This window comes from Mus caroli, chromosome 2 (assembly GCF_900094665.2).
Source record: "Mus caroli chromosome 2, CAROLI_EIJ_v1.1, whole genome shotgun sequence".
NCBI classification, from domain to species: Eukaryota; Metazoa; Chordata; class Mammalia; order Rodentia; family Muridae; genus Mus; species Mus caroli.
The window spans coordinates 64,810,785-64,827,711 of NC_034571.1; the positions used below are offsets into that span (position 1 = coordinate 64,810,785).

Below are 16,927 nucleotides of genomic sequence, written 5' to 3' on the forward strand. Positions count from 1 at the left end.
GAGTCCTGCTGAGACCTGGACCCTGTCCTTTAAGCCTACAATCCAGCCTGGTGCTATCTCCTTCCCTGTTCCATACAGCATTGTCCAGACCTGCCCACCTGAGAAGTGTGTGGTCTACATTTAAAAGCATATATGTGATAAGTACACAGGACTGGAATTTGTTTGTTCTTTGAAAGCAGATGAACTGAAAGTTCTGATTAAGGAATTCAAAAGCATGAAAGACAACACCAGTAAACAAACAAACAACAACAACACACAGGCAAGCACAGGGCCCACACCTGTAATCCCAGCCCCAAAGCCACAGACACAGGACCAGTCTGCATTCAAGACTAGCCTGTGCTAGTGAAACTTCCTTAAAAAACAAAGCAAAAACAGAAAAGTTATCATTTGGGCTCCGTTTCATCTAAGGGGACACAGGGCACTCTATGAAGCTGGGCTTTGTAGGATATAAAATGATTACTGTGTGTTTGTCATCTGTCATAAAGTTTCTGGTTTAGAGCCCCATTTCAAAAGACAGACTTGGGACATGGGAAACTGTGTCTAATCAGCCAGGCAGAGATTCTCAGAGGACAAAATGTAGCAACCCTTGTTGTTTCAGATCCTTCTTGGTGGTCTATGCAGCATCCTCCCTTGTGATGTAAGCTAAGACACCTGCATGCCTTCAAGGGGGTAGGGAGGTCAGAGAGAGCAACCTGCCCTGGCTTTATGAAATGCTTCAGAGAAGAAAAACAAAAGGCTAGAGAGGCCTTCCTGCTTCTGCTGTTTGCACAGATGGTGGTGGGGGTGGGGAAGGTGCATCCTGCAACCTGGCTACACTAGTTCTCATAGACTATTGAAGAGGCAGGCCAGGGAGGCTTCTGAGAGGGCCTTTTCTTACGAGCTATCTATATCAATCACCTGATAGTAAAAGTTCTTGACAAAGAGCCTTGTCAGGAAGATGATTAGAGACACTTCTGAGGTTTTAGGATGCAGATGGTGGGCACTTACCCAGAGGAGGAGAAAATTCTTCAGCTTTTCCTTTACTGCTGAGCTCTGGCTGGTTTGTGGGATTGTTTAGAGACGGTGTCTTTATGGCAGAATAAATTCAGCTGACAGACGAGGCAAATCTTTGTGATGATGCCGTACTTTCAGACTTCCTCCATTCTGTAAGTTATAGGAAAGCACACAGATAGCAGTGCAGAAAGACAAGAAGGAAGGCTTAGAGATCAGAGCAGGTTTCAGCCCTAGGCACCGCATACACTGGCGTCACGACTGGACCACTTACCTAAATATCTATGAGCACTAACTTTTTCATCTGCATAGTGGAATAGAGACCGTTCTTGCATCAGATGATCATTTGGAGAATTCTGTGACTGTGTGAAGAGAGTGTTCTCGTGTACACTATACTTGGTATTTGCTTTGAGTTTTGACAGCCATCTAAGGTTCTGTGCATGGAGTCTATATGAATATGGAAGCCTGCTCAGTAGTGGGGGACCAGAGTCTGTGACCCAATGAGTTTAGTTACGCATGAGGACTCTGAGCTAGCACCACCCACAAGGAATCACGCAGAGTCATACCAGCAGAAAGTGAGCATGCTCGGCTTCTGCTCACTTACATTACTGAAGTCCTTAAAGTGGAAATAAACCCCGTAGGGAGCCTTTTTTTTTTTTTTTTTTTTTTTTTTCCTGGAAAATATAGCACTAAGCATGTAGTTAGTAGACTAAAGACAGGGTCTAGTATTCCCACAGATATAATGAAGAACAGACTTTTACTCTGCAGTTTTGTGGAAATACAGTTGTTGGGTGGTCAGACAGGGGGTTATACTCACTTGGGACCCCCTCCTGCCCACAGCCACCTTAGAGCTTTTAAATATGAATTGGTGTTTTACTCTGTAATTTTCCATTTTACTGTAGTTGGTTGATCTTAGTGAACTTCAAAATAGTAAGTTTTATTTCTTTAAGCAGTGTTGCACCTGGTGGTAGGTAGACCCTATTGGTTAGGAGGCTAAGGAGAGAAGATTGGATTGCTTAAGCCCATTCATTCCGAACTGTTACTAGAATACCTAGGCATAAAGCTTAATGCTAGGTCCAAAAGTCACTCATGCCAAGAGAAAACACATCCTAGGTGGGTGATGATGATGATGATAAATAGATAGGTTGATAATAGATAATAGGTAGAAAGAGGATAGATTGACAGATGATAGGTATCTGATAGATCAATATAGATTAATAGATAGACAGACAATAGATTGATGATAGATAACAGGTAGATGATAAATAGACAGATGATAGGTGACAGATAAATAGATAGATAATAGATAAATAAATAGATAGCTGATAGATAATAAATAGGTAGATGATGATAGAAAAAATGACTTACCTGTAGCAGTAGAAAAGAGACATTTTCTAGAAAGGATAAAACAAAAGCCAGAAAATACACAAGCAAATGGAGCTGTGTAGCCTAACTACTTGAACTGGGAGAGGCGTCTTTCTTCTGGTAGCTCTGGGGACTCCTGGGATAGGCCATTTTCAGCTCCAGTCCGGTGCTTTCTGCATGGATCCTAATTCCTAGGCCTGGCTATAGGAGCAGCCTAAGGACACAGTGGCACCTCCGTCTCAAACAAATGGATACAAATTGTCTCAGTCACCAATGTCACTAAACTGTCCAATTCTCAAATGTACCATTGAGCCAAAGACTGAGCCTAGCCAGGGTCTTCCCTTCAGACCTGATTGGCTTGCCCCAACTCTTACCAGGCCTGAGCCCTAGCTTCACTGGAGTGAGAGGGGAAATCTGCAGTGGAGGGCCTTCTGTCGATGAGGGCAGTCTCTCTTTGCTGGCAATGTGAGGGTGGGAAGGCGGATGGAGTTCTTTTCCTTTTCTCTTTTGTGTGTAAGAGCAGCCTTCCTTCAAAACATGCTTCTCCTTTCCTTTTTTTTTTTTTTTTTCCATTGGCCAGGCAGGACCGTCACTGAGCAGCCTGTGGGTGAAGCACTCCCACCGGAAGTGCAGCCCATGAAAGGAAGGCTTGTAGCTCCTGCTTCTCCACGCAGCTCACACCTGTCGGCTCTACAGGAGGCTCTTTTAGACCTTTCATTGTCTTAAGGGTCTGTCTCCCTAGGTAGCACAGGCTAGCCTCAAACTCACCATCCTCCTGCCTCAGGATCCTGAGTGTTTTGTTTATGAATGTGCATCACTAGAACCTAAAGTTTTTGAGGACTTAGAGTCATCAAAGCCAGAAGTCAAAATAAATCCTTTGGCCCCAAAGTAGCTTCTTTCTAGTGTTTTAAGACAATGACAAATATCTTTAAAATGGAACAGCCTCACAGGCCTTTGTCCAGTTTCCTTGAATGTTGTCTCTCCTCCTCCTCCTCTTGCTCCTCCTCCTCCTGCTCCTCTTCCTCCTCCTCCCCTGCCTCCTCTTTTTTCTAAATGTCTTTCAGAAGTCTCCTCACAGTGTACCCAGTTATGTCCTAAACACTTCACTCCCTGAGGTTAGTGACTAAACAGACCTTCACGTTTTGAAAAAATGCATGAACTACCCATACCCTCAGACCACTTCTCTCTTCCTCTGCCTCCAGGTAGATACCCTGGAGGTGATTCGACATCCAGAAGAAACCACCAACATGAAGAGACAAACCATGGCTTCTTATTTTCGGGTATGGAGGCTGCCTTTTCTGTGCTCTACCTGTGTCGAGAACGGACCAGCCCAACCTTCCCACATGTCTTACTCAATGTTCTATTGATGTGAAGAGACACCATGGCCATGGCAACCCCTATAAAGGAAAACATTTCACTGGAGCTGGCTTACAGTTTTGGAGGTTTAGCCCATTTTCATCAATGCAGAAAGCATGACAGCAAGCAGACAGACACGGTGCTGGAAAAGTAGCCGTGACTGCTGTATCTGGAACAGCAGGCAGCAAGGAGAGAAAACCCTCTGTGACACATTTCCTCCAACAAGGCCACACCTACTCCAAAAAGTCACACCTCCTAATCCCTGTCAAGTAGTGCCACTCCCTAATGCCCACGCATTCAAATATGTGATCCATGGGAGACAGTTTTACTCAAGCCACCATGCCCTGTGAGGTCCAGACAATGACAGAGTCCATGGAACCAAACACAAATGCCAGTTAAGAAAGGAGTAGGCAACCAAATCTACATACCAAGTTCCAGGCCAGCCAGACCTCCACAGAAAAACCTTCTTTCAGAAACAAGGGAGAAAAGATTAAGAGAAAGGAGGAGGCTGTAAAGAAAGAACACCACACACAGAGCTCATTTTGTTGACTGTGCTGGGAGTCTTTGGGCAGGTTATTGGCTTAAAAGCGACGAGAAACAATGTCCCACCAAATAACAGTAGTTAGTAACATTTAGGAAGTACTTTTTCAAGTTTGTGCACTGAGAAAAGCATTGGCTTCATTTTTCCAGGTTTGACTGACCCATTTTCCTGAGCCCTATTATTCTTGTTTCTGCCACCGCAGTTTCTGATATTCTATCTAGAGAAACGCTTCTGCCTGCGGTGTAAGAACAATACACTTAGAAGTGTTCTATCAAGTACACTTAGAGTAAAGCACCTGGGCCCTTTCCACCAGTTTGCACTAATCCTTATGAAACAGCATTTGGAGACTCTTAGAGATGATGTGCGCTGGGAGAGCTGGCTCAGGCAGCTTCATAGTGGAGATGCTGTTGTTAGGAGAAATCAGGAGCTGATCTCATAGACGGAGAATGAGATGGTAAGCCAGGGTTGGCATAGAAAAGTATTCCATGGGAAGGTCTGGGCTAGGGGAGCTGGACCGTGGGCTAGAGGATGATGAAGCAAGCTGAAGGAATAGGACTCGGGAATCCGCACTGTAGATGGAGGAAGGTTCCTTAATGGAAAGCTATCGACGTCCAACCAAGATGGCGGAGTTTCATAGGCAGAGCGGAGCCAGGCTCACAGTGTAAGTGGTGGGGGCCTCAGACCTTGAAGTCCAGGACTCCACCAATGGAATGATGCGATTTCTCTGACAGCACCTCTAGCAAGCAGCTCTCTGCTAATTTCTCTTGGATATTTGTGATTTCCCTTTCTTTCTTATCTTCCTCAGCCTAATCCGGTCTTCTTTACCAACCCTGTTCTTGTCCTCCTAATATCTGATGTGTGTGTGTGTGTGTGTGTGTGTGTGTGTGTGTGTGCGCTTGCGCGCGCACATGCATGTGTTTCCCTTTGAGACTTGGAGGCTGTGATGTCATCCTTAAGATTCTCAGTGTCCCTATTAGAGGACAAACCTCTAGTTTATAGATTTCAGAAATATGACCACGCCAAACAGTTTGGAATCTTCAAAATACTTGTCTCTAAATGCTAGGGCAGAAAAACAAGATACCTTGGTCTGCTAGGCAAGACCACTTCTGATTGTTAGAGGAGTGATTTTAGAAGACTGGAACTCATTTTTCATGTCACTTCTAATTGTCTTTGAGTGCTCTAACAACGGACAACCCTGAGGGACACACCCCTGTCCCACGAGCCCCTTTCTTGCTGTTTATGTGTTTTTTCTTCTCTGTAAGATATGTAATAGTTGACTATCATAATCTTTTCCTCTAATAATCTTTCCCTATTCTTCCTGCTCCTCCTTGTCCTCCTCTTCCTTTCCTTTTCTTCCTCTCCCTTCCTCATCCTTTTACAATCAATGTTATCAGTATGATTTACTGTGACTTTCTGGTGGTGCTCAGGTGAATAAATCAGCATGTCCCCATGCTGGGTACTATGGTATGTCATCATTCTGGATAGTAGAGGGCATTCCAGGCTAACCTAGAACATGTTCTTAAGTGGGTTTCTGTCCTCTAGAGATACTGCTTAGCACCCAGAGTGATTTCAACCTTACGGCAGCTGGAGGGAGAACTTACCTTGCCATCTCCTGTTACTGATTTCCTGTTCTTTCTTGACCATCTCTAGTGCCTCACAAGCCCCACCCCCACCCCACCCCCCATTGCTCTGCAGACCCCAGTGAGTGAGGCCTCACTTCTCACTTCCTGTTTGTTCTCTCCCTGCTAGTATTCTCTGATGGATCTGCTCTCCAAAATGGTGGTTGGACAGCCCCACTTTATTCGTTGCATTAAGCCCAATGATGACCGCAAGGCCCTGCAGTTCTCCCAAGACAGAGTCTTGGCCCAGCTTCGCTCCACGGGGATCCTGGAGACCATCAGCATCCGCAGGCAGGGCTACTCCCATCGCATCCTCTTTGAAGAGTTTGTTAAAAGGTCAGTGTCCTTGGCTGTGCACGTTGTACACCCTGTCTGCCTCTGCCCTGGAAGACTGATTCTTCTCACAAGACCCCTCCCAAGGCTTCCCTCTAAATATGCAGTTGTTATTAATACCAGCTGTCATTTTACTTGTTTAAATGTTGCATTTATATTACTGCAGACGATTCAACAATAGGCCAGACTGACATCTGATCACATTTTAAAAAAATGTTCATATATATTTTATATTATAAATTCTTAAGTCGCAAACTTTCTGGATATTCCAGGGTGGTAACAGAAGCAAGCTATACTCTGGAGGACTTGAATGTGCCCTTGTTCCCTTTCCACTCCTAGGGCCTGATTACACTATTACAGAGGTCATCAGTACTCTCCCAGCCCCTAAGGTGTTAGAAGAATCCAGGGCAATTTAGGTACTCTCCTTAAAATGCAGTCTCAGTTACCTATAGGACAATCCAGTGAGCCAGCCTTTCTCTTCTCTGTTCAAAAGGCGAAGATCTTAGGACACAAAGTGATGTGACTTTTCCAAGGTCCCGTGGTATAAATGGAAGAGTCAGAATTTGAACCCCAGCTGGACAGCTCCACTCACCCTTTACATTTTTAATCTCCTCAATTCAATGCAATCAGTGTGTGTTTATTATGAGACATAAAATGGAGTGGGGGGTTTCCAAACCCAGAAGCTGCCTTATCTAAAGACGCTAGTTGGCTCTTCTGTCCACAGCTGGTTCAAGGAACCTGAGGTGTCACATAGTCACAGGTAGGAAATAACTGACAACACTGCAATAACAACAAAACTCACCTTTGAGAAAGAAACATAGCTATCAAAGGATGCTCAGAGGGAAGTAAGAAAATCTTGTAAGATCTGTCACACCCATATTGTCTCTTTACTCCCATTCTGATATATACCAGAATATATATATGAAATATATATATTGAAAAATGACCTTGAATATATAATATATTATATATCCTGACCATATACATAATTCATATATGGTATATATTATATATATATGTTTGTGTCATATATATGTGTGTGTGTGTGTGTATACACACATACTGAATATTATATATGTGTATACAAATATATATATATATTATATATGTGTATATATATATATATATATATATATATATATATATATATGTTAGGTTGCTTCATTGAATCCCTCCAAACTCTGCTAAGTTCCATGAAAAAGTTAATGGGGAAAAATTCTTGCAATAGATCTTCTAAATTTAAAACAAGAAAGAAAAAATATTTAACTGTATCTTTAAGCCTTTTTTTCCTTCAATCTTAAATTTAGAGCTGTATGAGGGGGACAGCAAAGATAATTTTAGCTCATGAGTGTAACTGCTTTTAGGTACAAAATGTTGAATACATAAAAACATTTAAGAAAACAGGTCAAATGGTAAATAGACTGGTACCTCTTTGTTCACGATCAGAAAACCATTAGGCAGATACGAACAAGAGTTTCAAAATGTCAGTAAATCTGAGCGTATCAAAGATTTCTGAACCAGAGAGTTAATTGGTGTTTGGAACCTTTTGAACAACTAAACAACAAAATGGATGAGCTAGCAGCAGTCTCCCCTGATGTTATTCAGCAAATATGTGCTCTTATCTTCCCACTCAGGAATGCTATTTTGTCAACTCTTAGCAGGAAATAGGCGGACAAAGCAATCAAAGGCAGGGAGCAGAGGCGAGAGGTTTATCAAACAGAGGTAAATAAAAGGTAATGTTTCCTTAGTGTTGCTCTCCAAAGCTTCCTGTTTTCTGATACTCAAGTCTGAAACATGAAAGGTCCTGTTTCTTCTGGTTCCCGTGTGTCCTTCTGGAATACGGACCTTCATCCTTAATCCCCCCATCACTCAAATTTGCAGACTCAGACAAGCCTGTTTCCTCTCTGTGTCCTTTTGAAATTTCTGGCAAAGTGCCTTGGGAGAGCTTCATCTCCTCCTCCATCCAGTCAAGGGCCTTTGAGGAGCTCATCCACAGAGCTGAGTGAGCTGGACGTCTTTATCCAACTCAGTGTTCTCAGGTACACACTGAGGGAACACGTGGCAGTGCCATGCAGGTACTGAGGCTTCCTGGAAGCCAGGCAGTTGAGCGCATCACGGAACACCAAGGGGCAGCTTCATGTTTCCTGCTCAGTAGGCTCTGAAGAAGGAGGTTGCCTAAGAAGGTCTGCCCTGGGTGGACACATTGGCCTGCATGGGTTAAGTGTGTGCAAGCAAAATGTCTAAGAAAAAGGACCAAGGCTAATAGTTTGTTTACTCTACAAAGTCGAGAGATTTAGTAAAGAGACCCAAACACAGTAAAAGATGTTCTCATCTGCCAGGCAACAAGGGATGCTATGCAGGATCCCACACAGGCTTGCCCCAGTCACATCCTCTGGGCAGGAGACCTGCATACACACACACACACACACACACACACACACACACACACACTTTAGTCATTCAATGCACAAGGAAACTCTTGTTTTCTGTTTTTTTCCATAGGGCTGGGGTTAATTCCCAGCACCTAAATAGTGGATCAGAACCATCTGTAACTCCAGGCCCAGCGGATCTGGCATCCTCCTCCAACCTGTATGAGCACCAGGCATGCCTGTGATGCACAAACATACATGCAAGCAAAACGCTCACCCTTAAAAAGTAACGTCATTAATAGCTTTTAAAAGAATTGGCTCTATTGACTGATACTTTCCCATAAGCAATATTCTGAGGCTTCCAGTTTTTCTGTGTCTTCATCAACACTTGCTGTTGTGGATCTTTTCATTGAGTGTGAAGTAGTTTCCCCTAGTAACTTGACTTACATTTTGTGATACAAAGCATCTGTCCATGTGATTATTGGTTATTTGTGATAAGTTGTTCTCTGCTGGTGAAATGACTCAATTCAAGCCAGATTAGAGTATTTAAAGGCAGGTTTATTGGGAAGCTGCTCTCAGGCCAGTTTACTGGTCCTAAGGAATGAGGCCAGAGAAGTTGCCATGGGAATGGAGACAGAGGGGAGGGGGAAGAAAAAGAAAGAGCAAGCGCACATAGGGAGAGAGAAAATGCAGAGACAGGGGGCGAGGGGGAGATGGAAATGTCTATGTCACATAGGGCAAAGCTTCTGCGGAAGGAGAAGCCCGGCCCCTCGGCTGGAAAGTTCAGGCCAGAGGTCAGGATATGCCAGCCATGCCCTGTAACAGGTAGGGACTGAGGGATGCTGGGAGAACCTGGAGGCCAGGTCTGCTTTGGTAGGTAAAATATGCACCTCATCTCCTTGTCCTGAACCCCATCATCCCAGCCTTTTGCTGATAACAAATGAATAAGGCGTGGCATAGTCATCTAAACTACTTCCTGCTGACACTGGGGCATTGTTATCAGAGGGTGGGGGCTTCAAAGAGCTGGAATGTCGGTCAGGTTTGGGAAGAACAGCAGGCTACTATCCAAGCTCTGCAGGACTAACTGAGGCTAGGGATGAGAAGACCCAGTTGAAGCAGCTAGTGAGACTATTGGGGGCGTATCTGTGGGGAGCCACTTCAGAGCTATTCTGGATGCAGGAAACACCTGGGCTTGGTAGATTGGTGGAACAGATATGTATGTTAGGGGCAGCAGATAAATTGAGGAGTTTAGGGAATTTTTTTTCTCAGGTGTCCATTTGAAACTTTTGGGCCCATGGTCTTGGTAGTTGCGGGGTAGGGGAGTAGAGGGGAGCCCTGAACCAGGGAAAGGGAAATAGTCAGGGAAATAGGCTGCTGATTGACAGTACTTATCTGGAGGCCATTTGGCCTGTGAGAAGTAGAATGGTGTAGATTCCCTGAAATTTGTAAGAATTTTTTTAAGCTTACAAAAAGAGATAAATTTTAGATGTGTTAGTATTACCACTGTTAAATGTTAAAGCTCTGAACTTTGAAGTCTCAATACAACAGAGAGGGGAAGAGATTGGAAACATTTTTCCACTTCTTTTATATACCTTAAATCACCTTCTTAATCACCATTGACGTTTTTTATATCCTCCAACCTTCATACCTTGCATTTACCAACTTAAAACAACTTCCTAGACCCTCAGACACTTCTTCTTTCACCAATCAAGTCCACAAACCCCTCAGAGACCTGAGAAGGATAAATTATGATCTAAATAGCCTATATATTAATTAAAATAGCAGCAACTAGTCCAAAGTTCACTACTTAGACAGTTGCCCCAGGTTCCTGTTGTCTGGCCCAGCAAATCTGATAGGCCTTCCTGTAGAGGAGGAGCTTGGAAGACTAACCTTGAGGCATGTCTGCTATCCTGTGTGTCCACAGTTTGGGCAGGGTACTGGCGACAGACAAGGCACTGGAGAAGTCTTGCTCAGTGGTTGGCCAGTGGTTACCATAGTCCAGGGGAAGTCCTTTGTTATGCTCATGTCTTTTTAGAGACCCTAGGGAAGTCACTGTTAGGATTTGGGAGTCTCTGTCTGCCACGAGAAGTTTAAGCATTTGAAATGCCATAGTAAGCAGGTCTCTGAGGTGCCTGTGGACTGTCTATCTATCTATCTATCTATCTATCTATCTATCTATCTATCTATCATCTATCTATCCATCTATCTATCTATCTATCTATCTATCTATCTATCTATCTATCTATCTATCATCTATCTATCTATCATCTATCTATCTATCTATCTANTCTATCTATCTATCTATCTATCTATCTATCTATCATCTATCTATCTATCTATCTATCTATCTATCTATCTATCTATCATATATTTGAATAGACAAACTTTGCTTGCTTCTAGTTACCCTTCATAAGTGTAACCTTGAAAATATATACAGGTGGGTAAAGCCTATTCATGTTAAGTTTGAGCCTTAAAAAAAAAAAACTCATGAATTTTGAATTGAAGATCTTCTAATATTAAGATAAAATTTTTAATCATAGATACAGTTTCATAGAGAGACTGGTAACTTTGCTGAACTTACTATATGATACCATTATAGGTCATTGCAGTTTCCTGTATGGCTTAGTTTATCCAAACAGCTGAAGCTTAAAAGACAGAAGTTAGATTTGGCGATCAGCAAGGAACTGAACCCCTTTGCCCGCCCCCCTCCCACCTTAGTTAAGATAGTGGTGAAGTTATGAGTTTCCCATAACAAAGATGGCTGGTAGTCATGTGGCTGCCCTTAATTAACATGGCAGTGAACCTTCTTTATCCCATAGCCAAGATGGTGGCCCATGGGATGCAGCTAAGCAGCCATAGCAGGCAATTTAAAGTGAGCAGACTGCTCTCTCACCACCACTGTTACCATCACCATCACCACCAAGGCCTCAGATGGTTGAGAAGGAGGGGGTGGGGGTAGGGAGTACCTGGATCCATGTATGTGGAGGTGCTCAGCTGCTGAAGTTGTGTTTCAGGGATGGGGGGGAGGGATAGGAGCACGGTTCCCAAAAAATTACACATAGAGATTTCAGACCAATTTGGATAAGTTTTTCAGTTTTAGGTCCAGTGGCACTGATTCTCCTAGGCTTTGCTGGAACCCAAAGGCTGAATTGTGCAGCATCCTGCAAAAAAGCCTGGGGAGGGGAAGCCTCAGGTCAAATGTCTTTGAATGCAAGGCTCTCTCCTGACCCCTGCTCCCCATACCTCCCTCCCTCTCGTCTATGCCCTCAGACATATGTGATCAACATCGGTGTGATATAAGGTATGTGATGAACGAATATTTTCTTTCATCTTCTCTTTTTTAAAAAGATTTGTTTATTTGTTTATGTATATGAGTTCACTGTAGCTGTCTTCAGACTCACCAGAAGAGGGCATTGGATCCCATTACAGATGGCTGTGAGCCACCATGTGGTTGCTGGGAGTTGAACTCAGAACCTTTGGAAGAGCAGTCGGTGCTCTCAACTGCTGAGTCATCTCTCCAGCCCTTCATTCTCTTTTTAATTTATCATCCTCTTCTTTCTAATTTCTTCTCCCCTTCTTTTGCCTCCTGCTCCTCATATTTCTACTTGAGACAGGGTCTTATTATGTAGCCCTGGCTGGCCTGGAACTTGCTATCTAGACCATGTCGGTCTTGAACTCACAGAGATCTCACCTGCCTCTGTCCAAGCAGTGGGATTAAAGGCATCTGCCACTATACCCAACATCTTTTCACTTTCTTGATAGGTTCTTCTGGGGGGTATCATTTTTTCTTTGTATGAAGCTCTGTGTCTTTTGTTGTTTGTGTCCTAGTTAAGCAACCACATAATCTAAGGTTACAGAGATTTACTTCTGTTTCTTTTTCCTAATGGTTATATGATTTGAGTTCTTCTATTTTATACCTATGATCCACTTTGCAATATTTTCTGTGTGTGTGTGTGTATGTGTGTGTGTGTGTGTGAGCTAGGGGTCACACATCATTTTTTTGTGTGTGTGTGGCCGTTGGCTTTTCATTCCCTTCCTGATTTGTCTTTACATTTTGTTGAGTATGATTGGACCATACCTGTTACGGTTTCTTTGGGATCCTGAATTCGGTTTCACAGACCTTTTTGAACTCTTGTTCATGTGTCTTAGTTTGGGTTTTACTGCTGTGAACAGACATCACGACCAAGGCAATTCATAGACAATATCTAATTGTAGCTAGATTATAGGTTCAGAGGTTCAGTCTATTATCATCAAGGTGGGAGCATGGCAGCATCCAGGCAGGCACAGCAGGTAGAGCTGAGAGTTCTACATCTTCATCTGAAGGCTGCTAGAGAAAGACTGACTTCTAGGCAGCTAGGGGTAGGGTCATAAAGCCCACGCCCACAGTGACACCTACTCTAATAAGCCCACACCTCCAAATAGTGCCACTCCCTGGGCCAAGCATACACAAACCATCACACTATCCTTCTACCACAGTGTCCTGAATGGACTTTTGCCCATTTCACCCTCTGAGGTGCCAGCCTGGAGTTTATCTAAAATTCCCATGGAAGCATGTTGCTCCCTCCACTACCAGGACCATCCAGACACCACTAGGGAAGTTTTGGTCCTGCTGCTTGGTGAAGGGGAGTCTTCCTGCTTTGCTACTCTGCTTTTTCGGTTACCTGTTTGATCCTTTACCTTTATCAAGCCCCAGTCAAAACTGAAGGAGTCAGGAGTCCTCAAAATACCAGGCACGGTTCCATTCTTTGTTACCTTTGTTCACTGCGCAGAGTCCTCAGTCACTTGGGCAAGCTGATTCTTTAGGGCTTTGAGCGGCATTATCTTCTCTGTGGTACTCATGGAACATCCCCAGGCTGGGCTAGAGGTCCTCCAGGTGCACTTTATTGATAGTGCTGGAATATGGATTACCCACCTCTCCTTTCAATCCTAACTGCTGGGGAGGCCCAGCAAGCACTGCATCTGGACTGTACTGCTGCTCAGGTTAGTGGCTTTAGAAAGATTTGTGAAGTTTGAAAAAAAAAATCTCACTTCGTCTTCATGTCTATTATACCATTCCTGACTGTGCCTCTGGCCCCTGCTCCTTAGAAGTAGGTGAAGGATACATTGGAGCCTGGGTGTTGAGTTGTAACTCACTCAGATTGCAAGGTACATCAGAGACTGGCAGAGCATGTGATCATGGGTTGTTTTAATTCTTTATCAATAAGAGCAAAACAAAACAACAACAACAAAAACTTGAATACATTGGTTTTTAAAGGGCTCTAGCCAAGGTTGGAAAATATTGTCATTTATTAGAGGTCATATAGAAAGAGTTAATTTGGCTAATTTGCCTTCCTTTGTTCTGTAACAGAGAGAAGTTTTGGCTTTGGTTTTGTTTTGAGACAAGGTGGTTTCTCTGTATCTCTGGCGGTTGGGGCTTGGAGCCTCGTTGCAGAGTGTGAATACATCTTACAGAAAGCTATGCTTGCAGGAAGGCTGTTTGCTCCTCTGACACATGAGTCATGAATTTCTTAATAATAAGTGACCAACGAGCTGAAGCAAAAATTAAAAGAGAATAATATATAGGCTTATAAAATCCAGCCCAGTGTCTGGATGCAGGGCATCAAGCAGTCATACCAAGTCACTGGCCTCTCCTTTTGATTGGTTTTGTCTCTGAGAATTAATTCTTACACAGTAACCGACTGTAGCAGTAAAGATCACATGCATATCCTTGGACCAATCTAAGACAAGGAAAGACTTTGGGACAAGGGCCTGGATGAATGATTCAAGTGCCTACTTGAATCATGGTGTAAGGGACTCCATTAAAGGAAAGACAGGGGAACATAGGCTAAAGACCAAGTGTGTATTACCCTTTATTTTGACAGGCCTATACCCCTGAATTACCCTAACCACACAGAAAGCTTACCCTCGTCTATTTACCTCTTGGGCCCTTTAAAAGAATTGTCAAGGACAAACTTTTTGTTGACAAGACTGGATGTTAACTTAGAAAACGAATTATATACTGGTTCTGGAGAGATGGCTCAGCAGTTAAGAGCACTGACAGCTCTTTCATAAGTCCTGAGTTCAATTCCCAGCAACCACATGATGGCTCACCACCATCTGTAATGGGATCAGACGCCCTCTTCTGGTGTGTCTGAAGACAGCAACAATGCACTCACATACATAAAATAAATAAACCTTTTTTTAAAAAAAGAATTATATATGACTGTTTTAATTCAAACATTTCACTGTTATCTGTCTGCTTGCTTGTTTTGTGTTTTATACAATTTCATATACTCTGAAGAAGATTACCGAAAGGAGTTTCCAACCCCACTTCCCATCAATTCTGGCTCAGCTTCTTCTGTTAGGTGACATGTATCTGTGGCCATGTCAGTGTATTTCATGATATATCTGATGCATGGGGGGATCTGAGGGGAAACGGCACTTTCCCCCCTTGGGATCTCTTCATTATTTGCAGTCTGTGAATTGTTCCCTTTATTCTTTTCCTTACTGCAACATCGTAGCCACTATCTATGATTCTCCTGATAGAAACCTCTCTTTGTTTCTTCAGGCCTGGGTCTTCTTTCTTCCTACACAAATATTCACTGAGCTGTTGGCCCATTACCTCTGAGCTCTGATTTTTCCTGCTGCCTTTTCCTGCTTAAGAACAATAAAAGAAGTTCCTCGTTCCTTGTGGCAGTGAGTGTTGTGTCCTTAGTGGGGTCGGAGCTGACTCAAATTTGACTGTCAGGAGAATTACAACTCTCTAGCTCATCCCTGATTCTAACCCTTTCTATAGCAGCTGACATGACATAAACATGACATTTTATGGCCAGTGACTCAATTGAGTACAGATTCCTTAATATTTATTCAAGAAACAAGATGCCATCACGTCTAGTAAGATTCCAGGTAGCTGGTCTTCTCCCCAGGACAGCTTTCAGGGTTCTGGAGTCTGTGCAGGAAGAGAACAGGGGGGTCTCATGTTCCAGGTGTGCAAGCATTTAACTGTTCTTCACATACCACTCAGTTTTGAATGATTAAATTTAAAATCTATCATAAAAACATCTTCCTCGAGAGTTGGAGAGAAAAATCTGGGAGTATGGCTACTTCTGCATTAACTTTCTTATTTTTAATTTAATATTTATGGATGTTATGCCTGCACATATGTCTGAGTGCTGTACGCGTGTCTAGTGCTCAGGGAGGCCAGAAGAGGGTATCAGATTCCCAGGAACTGGTTTGAGATTGTTGGAGCTACCATGTGGGTAGTGGAAATCAAATTCAGGTCCTCTAAAAGAGCAGCCAGTGCCCTGAACCACTGAGCCATCTCTCTAGCTCCCCTTCATTAAGTTTAAAGATGCCCTCACATTTAGATCCTCCTCCTCTTGTCATGTTACTTGGTTATCTCAGATAGTTTCTGTGAGCTGCAGAGAGGGTGGAGATCTGGACTCTATAGTTACAAATTGGTTGTTTCTAATGTCTTTCCTGCACATGTGCTCTGGTCTATCTCCTCTCATGGTGGCCCTCTCCACCCCACACCCACCCATGTCCTCCCCTCTTTCCTCCTTTCTACCTCCCCGCACTCTCCTCACTTAATTTTGAAGCCCCACCTGTCTCCCTCTATCACCCAATCACAGGCTCTAGCCTTTTATTGAGCAGTTAAATCAGGGAGCAAGATTCACGTAGCATCACTTGGTGTGCAAGAGGATCTGCTTATCTGGGGGCAACCAGATCTTGAGAGCCAGTATTAGCGGCTCTCAAGACCAACCCATTAAACGTGGACCCCAGTTGATTGTCCTGGTTTAGGAGGTTTAGGGGGCACCTTGCTCGAGGAAGGTATGGCACTGGGGTGAAATTTCTTTTACTGCTTTGTGCTTGCAGTAAGTTTCTTTTACTGCTTTGTGCTTGCAGTAAGGCAGTGAACTCTCAGCTGCCTGCTCCTGTCCACGGCTGCTGCTTGCTGCCATGCCTCTTACCATGACAGACTCTCTGGAAACATAAGGCCAAATTAACTCTTTGTGTCTTAACTTGCTTTGACCATAGAGTCTTATCACAGGACAGAAAGGTAACTAAGACAAGCAACCAATTAAAAATATGAATGAATAAAATTAAGAAGAAACATTTAAAAAGAAAGTAATTCAGTGCAAACCATTTTTTTTCTACTACACACCCAAGGTTCTTTTTAAGAGTTATTGCTACTTTCTTGACCCAGGGCATACCAGTTTTGAAGCAGTCCAACTGAAGAAAACCTCTTTTGTCTTGCTCTTTCTTTTTCCCTCTTCTCTCTTTATTTTTCTTAGTTGCCTTTCTTTCTTTCTCTGTTTCTCTCTCTCTCTCTCTCTCTCTCTCTCTCTCTCTCCCTCCCTCCCTCCCTCCCTCCC

The 16,927-nt window shown here is 43.4% G+C and overlaps 1 protein-coding gene across 2 annotated transcripts in view; it reads left to right on the forward strand.

Moving 5' to 3' along the window:
• The window catches only part of Myo3b (myosin IIIB), a 336,970-nt gene that overhangs the window by 184,979 nt on the left and 135,064 nt on the right, over window positions 1-16,927 (forward strand). Inside the window, exons 23-25 of one of the 2 annotated variants that reach the window (XM_029484774.1) lie at window positions 3,420-3,470; window positions 3,558-3,635; window positions 6,002-6,207. In XM_029484774.1, coding sequence (XP_029340634.1) covers window positions 3,420-3,470; window positions 3,558-3,635; window positions 6,002-6,207 — 335 coding nt within the window. The remainder of the gene's footprint in view (window positions 1-3,419; window positions 3,471-3,557; window positions 3,636-6,001; window positions 6,208-16,927) is intronic. The other variant, XM_021150395.1, reaches the window with a different exon arrangement.